This window comes from Lycorma delicatula, chromosome 8 (genome assembly GCF_047948215.1).
Source record: "Lycorma delicatula isolate Av1 chromosome 8, ASM4794821v1, whole genome shotgun sequence".
In the NCBI taxonomy this organism is placed as follows: Eukaryota; Metazoa; Arthropoda; class Insecta; order Hemiptera; family Fulgoridae; genus Lycorma; species Lycorma delicatula.
In genome coordinates, this window is record NC_134462.1 from 135,330,777 (window position 1) to 135,355,535 (window position 24,759).

A 24,759-nucleotide genomic window follows, 5' to 3' on the forward strand; every position below is an offset into this window, starting at 1 on the left:
ATAAATAATCAAGGGCAAAGGGGGGTAACAAGCTTGTTTTTTACCTTTTAACTCTTAGGTACTAGTAGTACTTATAAAAAAAATTGGACTATTACCGATTGTCCTTCATTAAAAAAAATGGCCGCCAAATAAGACTGACTTTGTCTCGCGATTCAGAAAATAGTCTATTACTCAAAAAATATTTTTTTTAAATATAAAAAAATTTTTTTTGGCCACTACAAGGTGGGTAGTTATTATATACCAAATATCATCAAAATCAAAAATAGTGATGCAATAATATTTTTGAAAATTTGTTGAATTAAAATGGAATACCCCTAAATTAAAATTTATACAATTTTTTATGAAAATCAATGGTAGCAGAACTCTATCAGCTTGATTCATATCATATTCCATTAGATGGCTCCAAACATTTAATGCAGCATTCTTAATGCGAGACAGCTGCATCCATCCCTTGTTTATGTAATGTGTGAACCTGAAGCTGAACCTGAAGCTTGTAACATCTATCGAACAGCAGGCATGTGATATGTTCCCACTCAAGAATACTAGTGACAACTTTGTGTCACTGATAGTTATGCTGTCAGTAACATTGCATCATAAACGATTGTTAGATGCAATAAATAAATAAAAAATCGGATGCAATATGAAATAAATTATTCAGTAACTTGAGTATATCAGTGAAGTGACTGGATATTTAAACAGATAAGACAGAAAATTCATTGATTAGCATGATGAAACATGATTATAATTTAAACAAACATCATAAATTATAATTACTTGCTTTAAAATTACATGGAAATTATAGACACTTCCAGATATTCTTTCAAAGGTTATTATACTGATTTACTTCAGCATATTTACTGGTAGTACTATGGTACATTTACAGACTACAATACAAAAAATAATTATAGTACAACACTACATGGAAATGTAATCTTAATATTGTAAGTAAATCCACTGCAGAGAATCTGAATAATTATCTCAGAAATATTTTCTGGTGATACAATTTCCAAGTAATTTTGAATATGTCATTAATAATTTTTATGAGCAGATAACATTCAAATATTTATTCTATTTTATGTACATTTTTTAATTAAAATATAATCATTATTGAACAGTTTTAGTGGATATCAAATCTAATAATAGAAAGCTGGTTGCTAAAAAACTATTTGAAAAAAAAAAAAAATATATATATATATATATATATATAGAGTTATTGTAAGATAATTGCAAAACAATTATCGTTTAATTCACAGTTCATTAAAAGGAAAGAAGTAATAGTGAAAAACAACCTTCTGTAAATATAACAAAATTAAACTGTAGGATATTGTAAAGTGATTGCAGTCTAGGTTTTTTCATGTTAAAAGATAAGAAAAATCATGTAATTAATTTATTCCCATTCATTGTAATTTTTTTATACACCTTTGTACAGTATACTTTTTGTTTCAGGGCCCAGTTCGTTTCTACGATAATGAAAGAAAAGCTAGTATAATGCTGAAACAATTCCAGTGTAAGTAGCCTTGTTTAATTAAAACCAAGAAATATATGATCTTAATTTAAGTTAATCTATGCAGATTGTTATCATTATTTTCTTTAAAAAATCCTTAATTTATTTAACATATGCCTGCCTTATTATTTGAATTTAAGCATTTTTTTTTTTTCAGTTAAGATGGTAATTAAGGTATTTTTTTGTTATTAAAGCTGTTTTTTGTTCCACAACATTATTTATGATTAGTATTTTATAATGATTACAGTGGTCTACAAATTGATAAATTGAAAAAACTCTTTCAGAACTGAAATAAATGAATTTTATTCTTTTTGTACACTGAATCTGAAAATGAAGTCAGTTTTTCTCCATCATCCATTATATTTTTGTTATACACCCTTCAGAAATTGCTAAATATAATGGAATAATATGAAAATTGAACAAGTTTATATGTATAATAAATGTTGAAATCGTTATATATATACTTTCAATACCCATATTTTATTTTGCTTATTAAATAAAAAAAACCCCTTTAGAATATAACTAAAACAGTTAAAACATGCCTAAAGTTTTTAACTAGCATCAGTGAACTAATAAATTACTTCCTTTTTTGTAAGGTAGGTTACTCTCTTTGTAGAAACCAACAGTAGTTGTTCATTGTCAGTTCATCCCATTTACCTTTGTAACACTGCTCCATTTGCAATATACCCCGAAGGAAACATTCTCCCTTCTCATCACTCATAGCATCCAAATTTAGGAGGAAAAGGCAAGGTGGGAATGCAAAGAATGAATTTTAATGACATCCGCATTCTAGATTTTTATCATCAAAGAAAAGATTTTACTGAGATCACTATTTTCTGCTTTATTATTTCCAAGAAAACTATAGACTACATCCTTAAATGACTTCCATGCTGCTAGTTGTACATTGTTCATCTTTATTATAACATTTTTATCATTGAGTAATTTTCTAATTTGAGATCAAACAAATATTCCTTCTAATAAACACTTGTTTGAAATATGAAATCCTTGTTCTTCTTTATTCAATGTTTTAATAAAATTCCTCATCAACCTGAATTTAATAAGATGCCAAAATGCTGTTTTCAGCAGCGAGGAAGATTGAGGAACAGAATGTTTTTGCCATCACTTTCTTTTCTTGAATTGGAAATTGGTGATTTTTCTAAAACAGCATTATGATAGGATGTATTGTCAGATATTATCACAAAACTATCAGAAAGATTTGGAATTAACATGTCTTTTAACATTTTAAGTAATTTTCTGCTTTCATTTGATTTCTGTAATCACCAGTTTATAAACATGTTTACCAAATCAGTAAGGCATTTGGTATAAAACCATTTCTCCTCTGGCATGCAGATAATAAATCTGCTGTCTTTTGAAATAGGAACTTTTATCCCATGATCTGAATCAATACATCATGTGATTATTTTGTAGTGTTAAAAGATAGTACAGTACATATGACTTGTCGAGGACCACTATCAGCCTATTTCAATTTTAAAATTTTTTACTGCTCTCAGATACTGAATATTTTTAAATCTTTTGTCATGTCACACAGTGAGAACCTTCCTGTTATTTCAGTTTTTCTCTACCTAAAGCACAATTCTTTTATTATTTTTCTCAAACTCATCTCTTTTCTTGAATAACCAATCAAGCGCTAACATTATTTTTTTCACGGTCGGTAGTTTTTTGTGAACTTCGTTTATAGTCCGTCACATTTGTCAAAGTCATCTAGCCCCGCTGCAGGCATTTCACGGGATTTATTGGAGTAGAGAAAGAAGTCTCCACCAAATTTTTGACTAATTTTTCTAGCAACCGCTCTGTTTTCTCTTTTCTCACTCTTTGGACTTGGGATTGTGTTACCCCTCATGCAGCTGGTGTTCTTTCTTCACATTTTGTATTGTGAATCAGGTGTTTATCTTTTTTTTCTGACTTCAGAAATAGATCACCTTCTTGTTTCATAAATTCATATACACTATTTATTATTTCCCATTTTAGTCTGCCATTTTAGTCTGTCCACAAAATCATCCAGTAATATAAAGCTTAATAAGCTGTATTTACAAGAAACAATTTGCTTCTGTGCGTGAAAACTAAACTGAATGTTTTCGGTTTGCGTAGCAGACACCGTACTAGCCATAGTAATTGAAGCTTCAATTCATTGTAGCAGCTACACTTAATACTTTTTCCAGAAGTGAAAGTGTCTTTTTTGGCCACTCTTTAACACCATAACATTTAACTTTTGCATGACTGTCCCGTAAACATAAGAAACAACTATTTTTTGTAAAACCACCTTGCAAACTCAGAAGAAGATTAATAATTTTGAGTTAGCCACAGATATGTCATAACTGAGCATCGTAATTGTTCTCTTTCAAAATTAATGACATACTTTCATATGTTTTTTACATTAAAACAGCATGCGCTAGTGGTGTAGAAGAATTCTTGTTTGAATTATGCAGTAGCGTGAATTTTAAGCTTGTTTTTGATGAATTAGTGAAAAACCACCAATCATCAGCATTATAAGCAATATCCAGATCAGACATCATAACTGGAGCTTTATTTCTTCTATATTGGATGTGGCATTTAATTATTCTGCAATTAGTCATAACTCTTAAGCATATCAGCCATGTTTATAACATAGTACATAAGATAACAGGGTCGTTTCTATAGTACATGAATAATGATATAATAGAGGGCCCTTTAAACTAAGATAACTAAAAAAACATGGTAAGAATTTTTGATTACATTTTCTGTTTCAGATTAAAAAACACTTTATATGAAAACATTCATTAACATATCTGTTTAGAAAATCATGTTGACTAGTGTTATTAATAAATACAAATCATCTTTATACTTATCAGATATCAATCTGAATTAGCTCAATCTGAATTCTCTTTTGTACTTACTACTACTGTACTATGTTTTTTGAAATCAATTTTTTTTTATTTATTGAATTTATAGTAATTTATGTCTTAATACCATTTGTGATCTGATTAAATTGTTGTATGAATAGGGGTAAGGAAATGAAAATTATAATAATGATAACCAAGTATTTTATATAATTGATGATATACAAGACATCTCAAAAAATATATATATCATTTTCAATATTGATGTGTGTAAAAAACTACACTTCACAATAAATTATTTCATTTGATCTGAAAGAACTACTTTTGCATATCTTTGGATAAACATTTAGAATTGTCTTCACTGAATTCATTAATAAACAAAAATATTTATTGTAACTATTATATTTGTCAAAAAAAAACACGCATACAATTCTAACAATCGTAAAGAATAATATTTCAAATAAAATGAAACTTCAGTATTTACCCCATATCAAGAAGACTAAAGTTTTTATGTCTTATTCATGTATTCCTAACTGCAGTGCACAACTTTGTGTTTTATTCTTTGTTACCGCTGTTCTTTTATTATGCTATTTACTATCTTTTTCTGAACTACTTGAATATTTATTGCTTTCTTGTAACAATTATCTTTAAAGAATATGTTAGTTGAGAAAACACAACGTTATTCAAGAAGAATTTATAAGTAAGGCATTCATCAATTTTTTCCTGAAAAATATTACAACTTAAAGATAAAATCATTTAAAACTTTTCTGATTAGTATTTTACTGATACATTTTCTACGCTTGCATACCTTAACTTTGTTTATTTGTTCATCCTTTGTTTTAAATCTAAAACAAAGTTGTAAATCAATGAAAAAATTAAATTAATAAAAAAGCTGATACAATTGTAGAACTTTCCAGCCGCATTCCAGGAAAGAATAACAACTGTGTATTGTTTCTGATATACTGCTTACACAATAACTTACTTTAAAATATTTATCATTTTATTTAAATATAATATTTTTCATTTATTTAATTCAGTGATTCTAACCAAAGCGCGCACCCATACTGTATTCAATTTACGTGGCTGTGACAGTACTAGCGGCGATAGTCAACACTAACTAAACTAATGTAATTTCATAACTTACATAGAACAAATTTTGCTTATATGGTCAGCAGACTGGTGTAGCCGTGAGGCTTAACAGACCAGGTAAAGTTGACCGGGCAATTGAGTTCAAGACCCAGCCAGATAGAGTTACTTTATTTATAATTTAAATATTATTCATTTACTTAATTCTAACACTCCCCTGTAACGTCACAACATAGCAGACAACTACAACAGAATTTTTTGGGGTGAGGATGCGATTTTGCAGAAATTTTTTTTTGCAAATTTTATTTTTTTGATTGTTAACAAATGTACCTAAGAAAAATATGAAGTTATTAGGCAAAATCTCGAGATACTGAGGGTGACTTATCTCTACAGCCTCACTCCCTTGACCTTTTAAGTTGAAAATTTAATGGAATGAATGCCCCATATATAGAAGTAATCTAACTAAGTTTGGTCAAAATCGGTCCAGTAGTTCTGAAGATATAAGGTGATTTAGAGGCCAATATGAACACACAAACATACACACACGCACACACACACACACACACACACACACACACACACTCTCTCTCTCTCTCTCTCTCTCTCTCTCTCCTCTCTCTCTCTCTCTCTCACTCACTCACTCGATCGCTCGCACGCACGCACGCATGCAGGCGAACGCGCACATGCACATGCACATGCACACACGCACATACGAACAATAACATCTGGAAAATTTCCATCCAGTTTTTTGGGTTCCGTAGGCGTTAAAATGTTAAGATCCAGTGAAAACCTGATTATACAGATTATAATACTTTCTCTTCAAGAGATATAGCGCTATCTAGATATGAAAGTGGTATGACAAGGTTAACTGCCTCATAATTATAATGTTTACTACAGTTTATTATCTTTTATAACTTGTGTATAAACTTTGTGATACACAGCCTCATCATACTGTGTCCAGTTGCCTACTTAAAACAAGACACCAGTGTAATTTGTTTATTTGTTTTTTTTTTTATAATTGTTATTATTATTGTTAGTTGAACAATTTATCTGTCACTTTAAAATTTTCTTCTATTAGAAGAATGGCTGATAGGCTACACAATAAATCAGTAACAGCTGATCGATAGAAGTTGTTTGGTTTCAATATTAGTGTAGACGTAGTATTTTTCATTGTGATTATATTAACGTAAAATCATTACTTAAGTCATGAACTACAAGGATACTCCTTCTCCCTCACATTGAATGAATAAAGAGTATGAATATACTTTAGCCATATAATAAATAGTTTCCTAGACAGTCTAGAACTAGTGTGAAAATAATTTCATCTATAAGAGTAAGAGGCCCCACTATTTAATCAAAATCACCACAAAAAGAATTGTAAGACACCACTTTCTGACTTTAAAAATATCAGTTATTGTAAAATATAGAGATTAAGGTTATATTTATTAATTTAGCAAGTATTGGAAAATAGAATAAGGAATAAAATTGTTCATAATTGTACAATATTCTGAACTCATTTTATAAATTTAATCAGTCTTTAAATTGAACATAAGCATTTTAAAATTTACATGAAGTAATAAACTTCTTACAAAAGATTTTTAAATCTATCTTGTTTTAAAATGGCTTTGAAATATACATTAACTTATGCTGTTAATTGTAAGAATACATCTTTTATAATAAATAAAAAAGATACAATTTATATTAACACTGTAATATGCTGAAATTCAATATATTGAGAATATGCTTCATAAAATAGAAGATTTTCTTTGTAACAAACCACAACAAAGGATACAATAAAATCTGAGGCAAAGGGAGTATGACAGAATAAAGGGAATGCAGAAGACTGAATAATTAACTGAGTGGAAGAGAGTGAACTGTGCCACATGAGATCACATGCACATGTATGCACACACACACACACACACACACACACACACACAACACATTCTGCACACACACTCACACAAAGAATTGTTTTCATATCATGCCTTCATATTAAATTTAGTTTATTATTAAAATTATAAATATTCTCTCTCTACACATACAAATTTATATATATATATATATATATATATATATATATATATAAATTTGTATATATATATATATATATATGTTTGGTGTGTGTGTGTGTGTGTGCGTGTGTGTATGTGCATGTGTTAAGTTTTTTTATAGAATAATAAGTGGATTTTATTAACTTATGATACCCTAATACTTACAAGGACAACCTCATCAACTTCACTTTTCAGTGGATTAAAGACACTCCAAACTTTTCTAAATTAGAGGAAATTCTTCTACATCAAACATAAATTTGTAATCAATGACTCTTGTAAATTTTTAATTATGTTCATCTAGCATGTTTTTTTTTGTCAGTTTTACTGTGTTCATAGATCTGATTTTGTTTTGAATGTGACTCATGATATTTTTGTTCAACATAGAGTATTTCCATTTTGTAGCAAGCACTACGACGGATCTTTAGTTAAATGATGCACTATTATAGTAACAAATACTAGCATATTAAAAAAAAGAAAAAGAAATAGCCCAAAGAAATACAGTATGCAGATAGTGATTTAATCATAAATTACTATACTGTACATAATCGTAAATTCTGTATATAATTCAATAGAAAATAAAAAACAATTAAATCACCATTTTAAGATATAATTGCTTAACTACTTAGTCAGAGTTTTCTTTCTCAGTAAAATTAATTATTTCAAGGTTCAAGGAATAACAATATAAATCTTATTTCAGTTTATTTAATTTTTTATAGTTATTTTCAGTAATGCATATGCATGCATAAATATGTAATGCCGACTGCCAAGTTGTTTTTAATATATTTCTGAGTTCATTTAGAGTTAAAGTATTATTTTCAAACATTCATTCTGTAATACATAAACCTAAAATAAGACCCCTTCTAACTTTATGTTTTCACAACACTCAGAGCGACTCACAAAATAGCAAACAGGAAAATAAAAGTATATGATATAAGATATATTTTCAACTACTAAAACCATACCAGTAGTTTTCAACTACTAAAACCGTACTAGTTTCCAAATCAGTTAAACAATTCCCAAATATCACTTAAGATAAAAAAACTACTGCTGTAGTTACTCTTCGGAGGGTAATAGATGACTGTTGTCATTAATGTCATTAAAAATTTAATTAAAAATTTGTTTAATATGTTTTACCACAGGTATTCTTTTCCATTCACCAAAGTCAATACTGCCCAAGTTGGCAAAACTGATCAAACAGTTTCTACTGATAACTAAGGATGGATAAAGTTTACACCAGTAGTGAATGCTAAGCTGATGTACTTTCATTGTTGGAAGATCTAATCAACAGTACTCCAGAACGGTTGGCATAAGATTTAGCAAGATATATGTTGAACTGTAATGAGGCTCATAACCTGCTATAATGCTGAGAATAATAAAATATCAAAATAGAAGTAGAATCTTTCCATAAAATCATCTTTGTAATTTGGTAACTTCAACAACCTAGAAGAAATGTTTACGTTAGTTATATATTAGCACAATCTAGATCTACATGATGTGTACAATGTTCACTACATAGAAGGAACTGCAATACTGAATAAAAGCATTGAGCCTATATGGAAAAAACTCCATATTCTGTTTAATATAAAGAAAATTTATAATAGATTTTTTTTTTCATTCAGTTTTAGCCCAAAAGATTTACCAACTTCAACAAAAAAAGATTATGTTATAAAATAGTTAACCGTAAACGTCATAGAATATGTAGTTTATATGTACTGTGTTTTTTTTTTCATGGAATATACACCTAAAAATATTGTGTATAAAATACTAGAAGCAAGTTTTTTTTTAATATTGTTTTATCGCTTGTATTTAGGATCACAAATTAAGTTACTTTGTTTTTATTTTACACTTATTAATTATCAGTGGTTTTTGATTTTATATGAGACAACTGTCTCATATAAAGGTGATGATTAAGGTTTTCTTAGTAATCAAAAATTGCAATATCCATTTGACTACACCCTTATTGTTTCTGATAACAACTTTAAGTATGTAGTAATTTTAAGAGTTAATGATTCATATAATCTACAAAAGAACTCCTCATTATTGTCTAATATTTATTACCTTTTTCTAAATATATTTTTACTTTGATGTAATGTAAAATTGCATAAACTATGCTGGAGAAAAAAAATTTAAAAAAAGCAATATTAATAAGCATAATGGGATTAGAATGTTCATTAATCTAAATATTAAAATTTATAATTTCCTTGTTGTAGATGGTGAAGAGGTGAAAATAGGTGAATTTAATGGTGTTACACAAACACTTGACTTGACCAGAGGAAAGGGTATAAGATGGAAAGATGGAAGAGGGCCACCTAAAGACAGAACTCTAGCTTTGGAGGAGCAGTCGCATGTCAATATCGCTATTTATTGTTCACTGGCAGCAACTGCTTCTCTTGGCATACTTATGGCCGCTGTCTTCCTAGCTATTAATATCAAATATCGAAATCAACGGTATGTAAACTATTTCATCTTAAGTTAATTACAATTTATTAAAGATCTAACAACATTTTCACAAAGTTTTTTTTCTTTTTTTAAATGATTAAGTCATTTAAAAACAGTTAATTAACAACCCAACTGTAGTTCACTGTAGGATATAAATGCAAGAAATCACTTACCTTCCTAAACTCTCATATACACCCGGATCACCACATCCAAAGTAAATTAATTATATTTTCAAAATATATAAGAATGTAACTAAATAATAAAATTATCTGAAATACTGATAATTTGTCTGCATAAACATCATAATAAACCAGTTTTCACTCATGTTACACACCTGCAGCAGCTAAATCGTGCAACCAATGCGAATTTAATAAGTAAATATTTATTTATTGAACACTAATTACTAGATATTCATGTATAGAAATCGTATTACAGAAAATTATCAGAAACACACCAACTCCTATTTAGAAAAAAAGTTATACATTTTCAAGGAAGAAGATTACCCTGTTGCTTACAAAAATACTAGTAATATACACAAGATCACATAACAAACAAAATGTACACTGATAAACACAATAAGCCAAAAGTATATGAATTCTCTGCAGCTACATATATACATATATATATATATATATATATATGTGTGTGTGTGTGTGTATTTTGTTCTCAAATAATTTTCATCAGTGTCTTCTTAATTCTGAATTATTATTTTATTTATATAGTATTTTCATATATTTCTTATGGTTATTTACATTTTAAGTTGATAAATACATTAATTGGTTCTACTTTTTATTTTATAACTAATTGTGTATTTTACTGCTCTGATCAAGGTTTTACAACGGTCTCCCTTAATCCATAGAGGCAACTGCTGGAGCAGTTTTTGTTCTTTTTGATCCCATTCAGAATAAAACATTTATTTACACAAGTTAGATTTAGTGACATGCGTTTAATAACCTGCTGTGGCCTTCTGTCTTTTATCAATTACAAATGAGACAATGCACTGATAGTGAACTGCGAGTAATGCAAAATTACTTCAGACATGCTACTTCGAGAGGGCAGCATGATGTAGGCAAGACGCTGCCCAAGGGTTAGGCATGAGGTAGGCAAGGGGCTGTCTCAGGACAGCGTGTTGGGTCCACTGTTGTAGGTGGTAGAGTTTGATTCCCTTTTGCGGATGAAATTCCCCAGCAGGTGTCTCATCATGGCTTACGCCAACAACGGACTCCTGCTGATCAAAGGAAGCTTGCGGAGGGAGGCTGAGCTCCGAGCCATCCAGGCATGCAGGACACTTGAGATGTGGGGTCATCAACATAAGATGAACATTCAGCCTGAAGAAGACCACAATAGATGCTTTTTAAAGGCCATTTGCCAATGAGGCATCGGTTCGTGTTTTGATGTCAGGCCTTTGTATTAAAAATTTCAACTTCAAAAGTACCTCGAGGTGTTTCTTGACAAGAAATTGCAGTTCAAGAAGCATCTTAATCATGCCGCGGAGAAAGCCTGTCGTGCCTTCTTTGGTATTCCCACAATCCTGATTGGGGTCTTAATTTTAAGACCATGAGAATCCTGTATAAGGACATGTGCGAGGCAATTATGCTATATGCAGTGCCTGTTTGTAGGCTAAAATTTAAAAGCTATCAGGATATATTATTAAGAGCTCAATGACTTATATTAATGGTAATGGGAGGTTACCGTACTATTTCACGGGAGGCAATCTTGGTGATTGCAAGCATGAAACCAATAGATTTAATTGCATCAGAAAAGCAGCAGTGTTACGTTGCTAAGAAGTCAGGTAAATTGACTTCAGAAAAAATTCACGAGATAGAACGGCATGGCAATACTTTATGGCTGGCCAGATGAGATGAGGCAGAGGGTGGGCTTTATATGCGTGTCTCTTCCCAGACGTTGTTAGTTTGGAGGCGCCCCGTTGTTAGTTTGAGTTCACCGTAACAAGTATGTGATGCAATTTCTTTATGGCCATGGCACCTTCCAAGACAAACTTCAGTGATTTGACCTGGTGGATTCAGGTGTGTGTCCAGATTGTGGACAACTAGATGACGCGTATCATGTAATGTATGAATGCGCAAAATATGAACTTATGCGCACAGAGACTATTTGTCGGCTCAACATTAGATCTCCATGAGAATTGGAAAAAACTGGTCTGAATAGGTAATCGTTGAAAATTTCATCGAATACCTGGTAAGAGAATGGATTGCCCAGGGAATTAAGGATTCCGCCATGTCTTTCCTGTGTTTGGTTTTGTTGTTCTTGTGTTTTAAGGTTTGATGTTTTTGTAGTGTTTTGTTTATCAAGTTTTATTTTTAAGTTTATTTTTATTTTTTATTTTGTGTTATGTTATGGTTGTGTGTTGAATTCAACTTCTAACCTATCAGGTAGGTAGTTGCGTTTTCAGTTCCCTCGAGCAGTCACAAAGTTTTAGAATACAATAATTTTAACAAACAAAACAATTAAGCAAACTAACATAGCATGATAAATTATACTATTTTTATAACCTCTTCTTAACCTCTTAAGATGGGCATCATAAACAACAGCATAAACTGTAATACCATTTATAAAGAATGCAAAAAATAGATTTAAATATGATGTTTTTTCTTATTACATTCTATCAAGCAGTTAAAAAAGATTACTTAACTGTATCACATTTTACTATAAAAGTTAATTTGTTTTGCAATAATGCAATCAAATTAAATGTCACAACATATGAATTTCCTTTTGTAATATAATGCAGTTTCAATAAGTGGTATATACTATTGTGCAGTTTATTGGAAAATAGTTCATTTTTATCTGATACAAGTAGTAAACTAATACCTTTTGTTAGATGAATAACCATTTATTTGTGAGGACAGTCAATAGGGTTTTTTTAGCTAAAAAATTAGTAGGGTTTAAGGAAGTAGATGGAGTTGTAGATTAGGATGAGTATAACTTGTTTATAAGCGGCTGGACAAAATTTTCGCTAACTGGACAACATGTCGGCTGTTCAAAGGTAGTGAAAATCGGTTTTTCAATTTTTTAGGCCAAGGTAAAGATCCTAGGTGAAAAGGTTCTGAATAAACGTTGTGGGCATTTGTAGCACCTATAATTTAAGCCCTTAAACAATCTATTCTTCAAGATTTTTTTAAGGGAAATTCAGAGGTGTGATTCATCCCTGGACATCTTCCATCAACTTGGTGCGGATGATCTTAACCTGCATCGTTTACACCACGTACCACGATCGTTCGGTCTGAAGCATAGTCCAATAATTTTCTCTGAGGTAAGCACGCCGAATTCTCCGAGAGAGACAGCCTACCCACTTCAGTAAATATATGACAAGTGAGCGGTTGGGAAACGTAAGCGAGTGTGAATGGCACAGTACTTAGTCCGCTCACGCTGTTAGGTAAGCTCTAGGAGCTACTTAGGATACTGGTCGCTAAACTGTTTCGAGGCTCAGTAGCCGTTTGTGGCACAGACATTCGGTCTTATGCTTTAGGGCGACCGAATGGAATGGTGGCGGGAGAAATTCCAAGCAAACCAAACCCGGAATTCTCTCCTGCATGCTTCCCTATGCTGCAGGAACCGATCGCAGTCGAACACTATGTGTTCCGCGGTGTCTTCCTCCCCGTAGTTATTGCAACCCGCAAAGGGTCTCAACGCACAATTATGCCTTAAAACACCCGTGGCCGATAAGGAACTGGGTCAACTCATACCCTAGTTCCCCGTGTTTTCGGCACAGCCATCTTTAGAGGTCCAGGATCAGTCTGTAGGTCTATATGCTTATCGTCGACTGATCCCATCTCTCCTGCCATCTGCGGACAAGCGCTGCTCCTGCTCCCGTCTTACACACTCTCCTGTACATCTTCTCCTTCTTTCGAACGAGGAGATCCAGGGACGCAAGTCCGGGCACTACGCCGGCGGCATCGCCTGAGATGGTCTTGTATCCGTAGCATACCCGAACGGAGACAGTCCTGTGCACCTTGCTAAGAATTGCACAGGCTCTCCTCCTCTGCAGCGCGATGGACAAGACCATACAGTACTCTATACATTACTTTTACGAGAGCAACACCTGAGACGAGACCTTGAAAGGTTATCCATTTAGACCATCACTGAATCCATTTTGATTAGTTTCTGCATTACGTCTGTTCGAACGCATATATCTCGTACAACTCAAAAACGATTCGCTGTAGGATGTTGAAATTTTGGATCTAGTACTGTTGTAACATCTAGTCGTGCACCTTCAATGTGCAAGGACCCCGATGTTTGCCATTATCCGACCGACCGCGGCAGCCGTTTTTTCGGCTTTAATCGACACTTCTACGTGTCCCTGAAACGTGGTGATCTTATCTATCCACACCCCGAGGTATTTCATTGCAGGGGAGACCGCTTGCTGGCTGTTATAGGCGGTTATAGAATAGTCTCGCAGAAGGCAGTCTGTGTTATAGCCGGAGTCAAACCAATAAATATCTTGGCTAATGAGCGTAAGGAACCCTACATTTCCAAGGTAAATAACCTACTGACGTCAGAACGAAAGCAGGAGAAGCGAAGACCGGGCCCTTGCATCTTGACAGGTCAGGTGGGACGAACCCACCGGGTTGGTCTAGGGGGAACGCATCTTCCCAAATCAGCTGATTTGGAAGTCGATAGTTCCAGCTTTCAAGTCCTAGTAAAGCAAGTTATTTTTACACGGATTTGAATACTAGATTGTGGATACCGGTGTTCTTTGGTGGTTGGGTTTCAATTAACCACACATCTCAGGAATGGTCGAACTGAGAATGTACAAGACTACACTTCATTTACACTCATACATATCATCCTCATTCATCCTCTGAAGTATTATCTAAATTGTAGTTACCGGAGGCTAAGCAGAAAAAAGAAAAAGAAAGGTCAGGTGGGACGAATCGCTACACTCATGGTATATTTCCTGTAGTATCTGATTTAGGTGCGATTGGATGGGTCTCCCTCAATCGGTATATCACACGGTTTCTCTCCGGGCATGGTGCCTTTCGGGTGAGTTTGGCTAGGTTTCGTTTGGTGGATTCGAGTCAATGCCTGGATTGTGGGACTGACAATACAGTGGACCACGTCCTCTACGTCTGTCCCCGATACGAGATCGAACGTTCACGAGCTGTTAGGGAACGAGAGGATACATTCCTTTCTGGATCTCAGTATTAACTGGATGATCCGCGAGAAGTGGTCTATAGTGGCTGGATTTCTTTGCGCCCTGTTTGTGTGTAGGTCTGCAGAGGGAGTTTAATCGAGGTACTCGACCATGGTAGGATCCCGGGTGGCTAGGTTCCGGCTTAGGCATTGGATTGGTCGGAGGTAGGCACATTGGTGTCGTGCCACAATTTCATTGGTATTGTTTGTGATTCGCTTTGGGGCTACCTCTGGTGGGAGTGGCCGCGCTGCCGTGGTATTTTAACCCGTGCGACCGGTAGCGTGGCTTCCCTCCGCTGGTGGCGGTCATGATCCGTGACTTGGTAATGCCACTTGAGACACCATGATCGTACCGGGTGTGGGTACGGGGTTTGTGTCCCCGGCTCCTGCGCGGACCGGAATGAGGTTGCGTTCCCTTTAATAGATAACCTAAATTGGTCGACTTAATTGGGTGTAGGTCTGAATTTCTATGTTGCATAAAACATAATTTTGATTGGTATGAGCGTAGCACTGATTTAACTTTAAACTCGTTCTGAAGCATTCACAGTCACGAACGGTGTTGTCAAATCTATACTTGGCGCGGGGTTTGCTCTTCCGCGGTTCGGTCAGTTAGTTTGAGGGAATCATGTTAGATTGGATGTGAAGATGTCCGTTTGAAGCCTACGAGAAGGCGAAATTCAATATGTATTTTACTGATGCAAATGTTGGCCGAGGCATTTACATCGGTGGCATCCCGACTGAGACCTGGCTGATGACTGTGAGATGTAATCAGTTAAAAGGTCTAAAGACAAGCTCCAATAAAACCCTTCAGGACTTAGAACAAAGGGGGTGGTGTGGGGACCGGTAACGTTACAAGGCGTATGTCTTCCACCTACGGGGTTTGTGATGCAGGGGAGACTAAGTAGTCATAATCTCAGGTAGGCGTATGCTGACCTAGATTTCATTTAGGGTCGGTACCACAGTAGTCCACCCTACCCCTCCAGTGAAATACCTCGGGGTGTGGATAACATGTGCCAGGGTATATATATGTATAATATATTAGAAGATATATATGGAGTATATAATCCTTATGTAAGTACAGAAAATATAATCATAACTTTATCTACCAAAACATGAGAACTTTGATAAAAGCTTCTTTGGTAATTTTGATAATCAACAGTTTGATAGTCAACACTGCTTTTATCAGACTGAGAAACAGTTCAACAGGCTTTTTTTAAGTTCCCAAAAAATTATCATCACCCTGTGCCATTTCATGTTCTAAAATTTATTATTCTGGCATTAACTACAACTTAACTATTTAAAAATTTCCTCTCCTCCATTCTATTTGTTAAATATTTGTTGTTTATATCATTCTTGATAACTTGGTAGAATAGGTTGTTTAAAACCTATAAACTACAATTATGTGAATGAATTATAATTCATTATAAGATTTATTATAGTTACTATTTAAGCTATAGACTATAAAGTTATTTTTTTTTTTTTTTTTAGCAGATAATTGAAATATTTTACTGTGTACATTTTCAAATATTATATGCTCTAAGCACTTTACTTCATATTTATTATCATCTCATCTTTTCCACCTGTCAGTAATTTTACTATGTTTAATAATTTACTTATCACATTTTTCAGGTACATAAAAATGTCAAGTCCACATCTAAATAATTTGATCATTATTGGATGTATGTTAACATATAGTAGTGTCATATTCCTTGGTCTAGACTCGCAACTTACGAGTGTTGCCGCATTTCCATATATATGTACAGCACGTGCCTGGCTTCTTATGGCAGGATTTTCACTTGCTTTTGGAGCAATGTTTTCAAAAACATGGCGAGTCCATTCTATCTTTACTGATGTAAAATTAAACAAGAAGGTATGTATAATCTGATTAATATGCAATAAAAACATTACGGTCAATGAAATAAAAAAATAGTAAGGAAATTTGTATATATTTAAAGTTTATCATTCAGAAGGCCGATTTGACCCTTAACATTGATATTGTTACCAGCTATAATATGCCTACGTAGCAATAATAAAACGTACTAAGTCAAACTCATAAAACACTAATTTTAAGATACAACATAGAATAGTTCTAGCACAGTTTGAAGGAAAAACTTTAAGAAGAAATGGGGTTTCTTTGAACATAGCAGGTAGCAGGGTGATGTTAATAGTAATTAGTGATTTTAATGATATCATAAGAGACTACCAGGTGACAGTGGATGAACTATTCATGAGTGAAGGTGATTAATATATATACAGGTATTATAGGGATGTAGTGGTCCATGAAAGAGACTGTAATGTTTAAAGTTTGTGTGAAGGTATGATACGAGTGTGTTGAATGAAAGAATAGAGTAGTAGAAAGGGAGAGTTATTTTTTATCAGATGTATGAGGAACTCGGTAATTAATTTATATTGTGTATCAACAAATTTTCTAAAAATAATTAAAGATTTTGGAGTTATGCTCTAGTGGTTTCCAAATCACTTACCTAAAGAGAAAGATAAGAAAACCATTTGTGTCCATTCCTGGAGTTTGAGTGTACATAAATTGATAATGTAGGGTATATGAGTGTTCTGAAAAATCATTCAAAGGGGTTCACATACCTCTAAACAATAATAGATTAGAGAAAATCTTAAATACCATTTATGAAATAACAGGGGCAAAGGCTATTAAAACAGGACGGTATTCAGAAATGGATGCATTTGCAGTATACAAATCCATATTTCTGCCACTGTACCCAACAATCATTTTACTAATCATTTTATTAATGTCAAATCATAAACGCCAATCATAGATGCAATTAAGTTATTGAAGAAATAAGCTACCAGATGAGCTACCAGCTACTTCTACACTTTTCTAACTTTTTCGATTTATTATTATATAAAGTAACAGACACTTGAATTAAGCTTTTCATGATGGTTTTTTTTACAGGTTATCAAAGATTATCAATTATTCATGGTTGTAGGAGTCTTATTAGCAATAGACCTTGGTATAATGACTACGTGGCAAGTTACGGATCCTTTTTATAGGGATACCAAACAAATGGAGCCATATGTGAGTATATTTAGTTAATTCATGATGATTTATTGTAGATAAATAAATACGAATTCATATCCTTACAATAAAAGTAAAAAGCAAAGAAAGAATATATATTACCATTTACGAAAGATGAAAATATGTTTATATATTTGCATATTTACACTCTTTATCAGTTACTATCAAAAATAACTATAAATATAAATAAAAATAAAAAATAAAAAATTGATTATTTAACCACTATAACAGAAACACACTTATAATATTTTATGAAAAATTTTCTTTCTTTTAGTATAAACAAAATTTAAAAACTATATAAAAAAATAGTACTATGTAGGTATGGACAGTATAAGAGAAAAAAAGGACAGTTAACAAAGAAATTGATCATTTAAAATCCACACCTGTACTGGTCACAATATCATGTTTAATTGATCATGCAAAGTGAAGAAATATTTTTAAAAAATCAATTTATTAATTGATTTATCCTATATTATTTCGTATGTATTGTAAAATTAGCTACAGGAAGCATCCATCTCCTAAGCAATCAGTGGAAGCATTACGGTAAATATCAATTAGATACAATCAATACTGACTTCTATTAAAATCTTACATTAATAACAATAATAATAAAAATTTTTATTCAAATGTTTCAGTTTAATGAAAGTAAAATAACTTTTAAGTCAATAATTAATTTTCTATTTCGCACATTTTACTTCTGAAAAATTCCATACTATATCTTCATAGTATAAAGGACAATAGTTTTTTTGTTTTTTTTTAAATTGAAATTATGTAATATTAATACATAATAAAGACTTCACTACTTTAAGTATATATATTATTTATATATATATATATTTATTTATTGAATTAAGAGGTATATCAACTATTATAGAAATTAGCCACTAAGACATGCCAACAATTTTTTAACTATAATGAAAATTGAATTTTGTAACGTATGAAAAATGCCATGCCAGACCAGGATTTGAACTTAGGACCTTCAGATGAAAGGCTGAGATGCTACCAATCAGACACAGAAATCAATGGATTGAAGATAAATTTAATGATGATGGCTTTGGTAGTTGTGTCATTTTACCTTACTTTGCATTCTTTAAATTCCAAGAAACTCTGAAATATTATAGATGCTGCACAACAATCAGATTGTGTAAGAAATTTATCCCCTTGCCCAAAAAGAAATATTTCTTTATTATACTCACAAGAAGCAAGAAAATTTAATAACACTTGATTAATATTACAAGAAAGGTATTTCTTAATTATTTTCATGAGTTATCAAAAAATAATATATACATTTTCATAGATGCTATTAGAGCGTGTAAAAGTAATTTTTCTTTATTTTAGCCTCATCCGCACAGTGAGGACATCATGATAATACCAAAAAATGAGTACTGCCAGAGTAATAGAATGACAATATTTGTTGGCTCAATATACGCTTATAAAGGTTTACTAATGGTAAGTTTATTTTACTTTATTTTAATATCAGTAGATTTAGTATGATTTATTTATATTTCTGAAAATAGATTAAAATGACAGAGTAAAATCATCAGTTGGGTTCTCATCATATGCTGTTACTTTTATTGCTAAAACATATGCTATTCCTTGAAGATAAGAAAGAAAACAATCTATTATTGTACAGTCTGATATATATATATATATATATATATATCATAAAAACAGAAATTAGTTCAATTTCTTTTCATCATGATATACTAAATTTTTATCCCAAGAGATGACACGATGTTATACAATATGCAGAAATATATGCAGGCATAATAAATATTTAATAATGATGACAACATTAGCGTTTTATTATTTTTATTAAGGTGCTTTAGAGCAAAACAGTACAGTTTAATTTTGTTACAAACGAAATCAATTTCATCATCCCACTTGAAATTATCATCTAATAAAACATCCACAAATTTCTCTTTGTGGGCAACAGAAATAATTTTATCATTAATGGAAATTCTATCCATGCGATCAGCAGTGTAACACCTACATGAGAAACACAATGCTACAGTTTTGACAGCTTTACCGATATTAGGTGGTTATAATCCATAAAGAGAATAATGTTTTGAGCTGCTATTGTAGAATTTTCAATTCCTTTTAAATAATTATCTTCAAATATAGATACAGTTGTGTCACCTGCAAAAAGGATTACAATGAATGAACAAGATTTTGAGGAACACAAATACTCCTCGGGAGAATTTTAATATATTTCCCCATCAGTTATATGAAACAACAGGGAAATATATAAAATCTTCTAAAAAGGACAATTTTTAATTGCTTCAGGGAGTTGAACCATTTGGTATTTTATTATAAATTTATAGTTGTAGAATCTTTGTATGTATATTTTCTCTCTCTAATGAATAATCATCAACAGATAATCTGAAAATTTAAGTGTGGGAGTAAGATGTATAAATTTATAGTACATGAAGCATATTATTCTTTACTGAAATGATTAGGGTAAAAATCTGTTATTTTATCATACGCTACCACTTTATCATAAAGGCTGATGGCATAACTCTTACTCAATAATAAATCTGAAAACTTATTCAATTCTAAAAATTTAATTAGCCTGTTGAAGAAACCACCACACTGATTATTGTGAATGGATATAACCCACAAATAACATGTGTTTGTTTATATATATAACTCAACTTGATTAACCCAAGTACAGAATTAAACAAAGTAAAATGACATTTATCTTATTTTTTCATAAAGTCTACAATAGTACTTTAATGACAACCCTCATCTTCAGTTGTAATTCTTCTTTATAAAATGTTTATTATTAAATTACATATTAAACTCAAAATGAGTATTTTAAATATATTATGAGTATTTTTGAGCATTTTAGATTATAAAAATAAAAAGTTGGGTTTTCTAACATTGCCGACCACCTTATTAATAATTAACATTCTATCTTTGATATTAATTTGGAAATTTTGGAAATTAAGAAAGGAGATACAAAAAATAATAATAAAAATCTAGACATTTTGGAGAAATATTGTAGATATAAACATAGGAGGAAATTCAACTTTATCAACTTGCAGAGTATGAGGATGTCATGCTTATAAGGGCAGCAATTAATGGCGACACATTTTTAGATAAAGAATGATAATACATAAATTTTAATTATTCATACAGTACTATAGTACAGGTTGGCCAAACAAGTAGTATACTTTGTTTTATCCTACTTAATTTTAATTTTATCATAATTTACATCACAATTTTATACATATATGTAACTTTTAACTTCAATACTTTTAATTTTAATATTAATTTTTAACATTTTTTATATCTTTTAAAAAAAATATAAATTTGAAAAATTTTTTAAATTTAAATTTGTCACTTTTAAAATTTTTAAATCTTATATATTAAACAGAGTGTTTTTAAAATGGTGGGCTGGCTATACTGTTTCTACTTATAAAACTAAACAAAAAATATCCTTAGGAAAAATGGCAATTTCTCCTTTCTTCTCCCACTGTCCACCATTTTGTTATTTTTCTATAAAAGTTCATATCTCAACTTCACCATATCTACAACATATGTATTTAAATAAATAATTTATGTTAATAAATTGCGGTTCCACATTAGTTTTTATATGAGATATTAATGTTTTACTTGTCCAATTTCTTACTTCTGTAATTTTACAGATATTTGGAGCATTTCTTGCTTGGGAGACGCGGCACGTAAGCATTCCAGCACTAAATGATTCAAAATATGTTGGCATGAGTGTGTACAATGTTGTACTGATGTGTATTATGGGTGCAGCAATTTCATTTGTCCTATCAGATCAACAAGATGCTTCTTTTATAATTATTTCTATCTTCATATTGTTCTGCACCACAGCCACTCTATGCCTTGTCTTCGTACCAAAAGTAAGTCATTAATTCAATTAAAAACCTCTTTTAATAAGAAAGTATAATTAGATTTAAGTGCAAAAAAGTAGTTATGAGGTAAACCTCACTAATTGTTGTAAAATTTATTTTTTATTTTAAAATATATGTTTTTGTTTTTTATTATGTAAATTTTCATCTTGCAATTATGTTTTTTACAATTTTAATAACTACAGATAAAAGCATTTTTTATAGATACATTTCAGTATTACAAGTAATTAATATACACAAAAAAACATCTATTTCTTAAAACTATTTTATTGTCTTTATGACTAAAATTGGGAAGTTTTAGAGAAACAGATTAAACATAAAAATTTTGTACATTGTCTTGTGTCTAGGAAATTTTTCAACCTTGCTTCAGCCCAGCTTCATCTAGTAATATAATTAATTTTCATAATATGTTCATCCCAACCCCCATAGGAGAAGACACCTACCTTGTGGTGATTCTGGTCATCATACCACACCCTCTGTTCCTAGCCCTTAAGGGCTTTACCGGAGGTCATCTTCAGACCCTCCAACTGATTACATCTCACAGTTACCAGCCAGGCCTCAATAGTCAGGATGCCAGCAATGCAAATGCCTCAGCAGACATTTACATGAGCAAAAACCAATAACTCAGCCAATGCCTTCACTGTAGGCTTCTTTTGGATGTGTTCACTTCTCCTATCCTACAGATCACCCTCTGAACTAGCTAACTGAGTTCGCAGAAGCACAACCTCATGCCTAGCCCAATTACAATATAAATGCTTGTGACTGTAAATACCTCAAACACCGACTAAGTAACAAGTCAATTGCAATGCCAAACTCACACCACTCAAAATTTGTTATACATAACAACAAAATTCAGACCTACATTCCATCACCCACCACAAAATACACCAATTAACCGATTTAAGAAAAATGGACTCCAATCTGGTTCACAGAGAGTCGAGAACAGACCTCTTACTCCACCCAGCTCCATCTCAGAGTTCCACATTAAATTTACTTTGCCACACTCGAAGACTGCTCTAGACAAGATAGTGCCACACCTCACAACTGCATGGACTGCCATGCCCTCAGTAGTGCAGTCACCTGCCCACCAACAGCAGCTCCACCACTCAACTTAACAATTACTGTTTCAACCAAATTATCCATTGCTCGCTACCAATGCACTTACCTCCGACCAATCAAATGTCCCAGCCGAAACCCTAGCCACCTGGGAACCTACTCCATTTAAACACCTTCACCTGACCTACATAATGCAAGAAAGCAGAGGAAACCAGCCACTATCAACCATTCTCCATGGACCTTCCAATTAACTCGGTGATCCAGAAAGGAGTTCACCCTCTCAAGTTCTCTAACTACTCTGGTACGTTCAGCCTTGTATCAAGGACAGACATAGAGGACATGGCCACTGTGTCGTCAACCCCACAATCCGGGTATCCTGACCCCCACTCTCCGCCACCCCTACGTTCCGAGCCCTTATGGACTTTACCGGACAACATCTTCGAAACCTCGGCTTTTAACATACTCCAGTCCACATTGGCCAGGATGCCACCGTTCCGAACGCCACAAGTGACATTCACATCAGTGTAGTACTATTTAATGAACTCAAAACATAACACATCTCACCGAGTCTTAAGTAAGACTGAGAGAACCTAACTAAACAAAGGAATTGAACTACCTACCTATAGAAGGTAAAAGTGTGTTCAACACACAACACAAAATATAAAAACCAAACATAAAAATATTACACGGAACAATAACAACACAGTAAAATTGAAACAAAACAAAGGATAAAAATATAATTTATAAAACAAAAATAAAAAAAAAACAGAATACAAGAGAAATCCAAGTAGAGCTCTAGATCCCCTCAGCAATCCTTTCCTTTGCTAAGTACACTATAAAACTCTCCATTATTGCCCGTTCGGCCTGGCTCCTCCAGTAAATAAGAGCCTCATCGACCCAATAAGAGCCAACAGATGGTCTCCGTACGCTTAAATTCATACTTCGAGCACTCATAAAGAACATGATAGGTGCCGTCCAATTGTCCACACTGAGTACACATCCCAGAATCTACCAGGCTGAATTTTGCAGTCTGTCCCTAAAAGCACCTTTTTTTTTTTTTTTTTTTTGTCTTCAGTCATTTGACTGGTTTGATGCAGCTCTCCAAGATTCCCTATCTAGTGCTAGTCGTTTCATTTCAGTATACCCTCTACATCCTACATCCCCAACAATTTGTTTTACATACTCCAAACGTGGCCTGCCTACACAATTTTTCCCTTCTACCTGTCCTTCCAATATTAAAGCGACTATTCCAGGATGCCTTAGTATGTGGCCTATAAGTCTGTCTCTTCTTTTAACTATATTCTTCCAAATGCTTCTTTCTTCATCTATTTGCCGCAATACCTCTTCATTTGTCACTTTATCCACCCATCTGATTTTTAACATTCTCCTATAGCACCACATTTCAAAAGCTTCTAATCTTTTCTTCTCAGATACTCCGATTGTCCAAGTTTCACTTCCATATAAAGCGACACTCCAAACATACACTTTCAAAAATCTTTTCCTGAGATTTAAATTAATTTTTGATGTAAACAAATTATATTTCTTACTGAAGGCTCGTTTAGCTTGTGCTATTCGGCATTTTATATCGCTCCTGCTTCGTCCATCTTTAGTAATTTTACTTCCCAAATAACAAAATTCTTCTACCTCCATAATCTTTTCTCCTCCTATTTTCACATTCAGTGGTCCATCATTGTTATTT

The 24,759-nt window shown here is 32.4% G+C and overlaps 1 protein-coding gene across 1 annotated transcript in view; it reads left to right on the top strand.

Annotated features, from left to right (window-relative positions):
- Window positions 1-24,759, top strand: part of GABA-B-R2 (gamma-aminobutyric acid type B receptor subunit 2) — a 664,115-nt gene that overhangs the window by 614,860 nt on the left and 24,496 nt on the right. Inside the window, exons 7-12 of the mRNA XM_075374208.1 lie at window positions 1,447-1,507; window positions 9,692-9,929; window positions 16,701-16,941; window positions 17,998-18,120; window positions 19,459-19,569; window positions 21,771-21,995. Coding sequence (XP_075230323.1) covers window positions 1,447-1,507; window positions 9,692-9,929; window positions 16,701-16,941; window positions 17,998-18,120; window positions 19,459-19,569; window positions 21,771-21,995 — 999 coding nt within the window. The remainder of the gene's footprint in view (window positions 1-1,446; window positions 1,508-9,691; window positions 9,930-16,700; window positions 16,942-17,997; window positions 18,121-19,458; window positions 19,570-21,770; window positions 21,996-24,759) is intronic.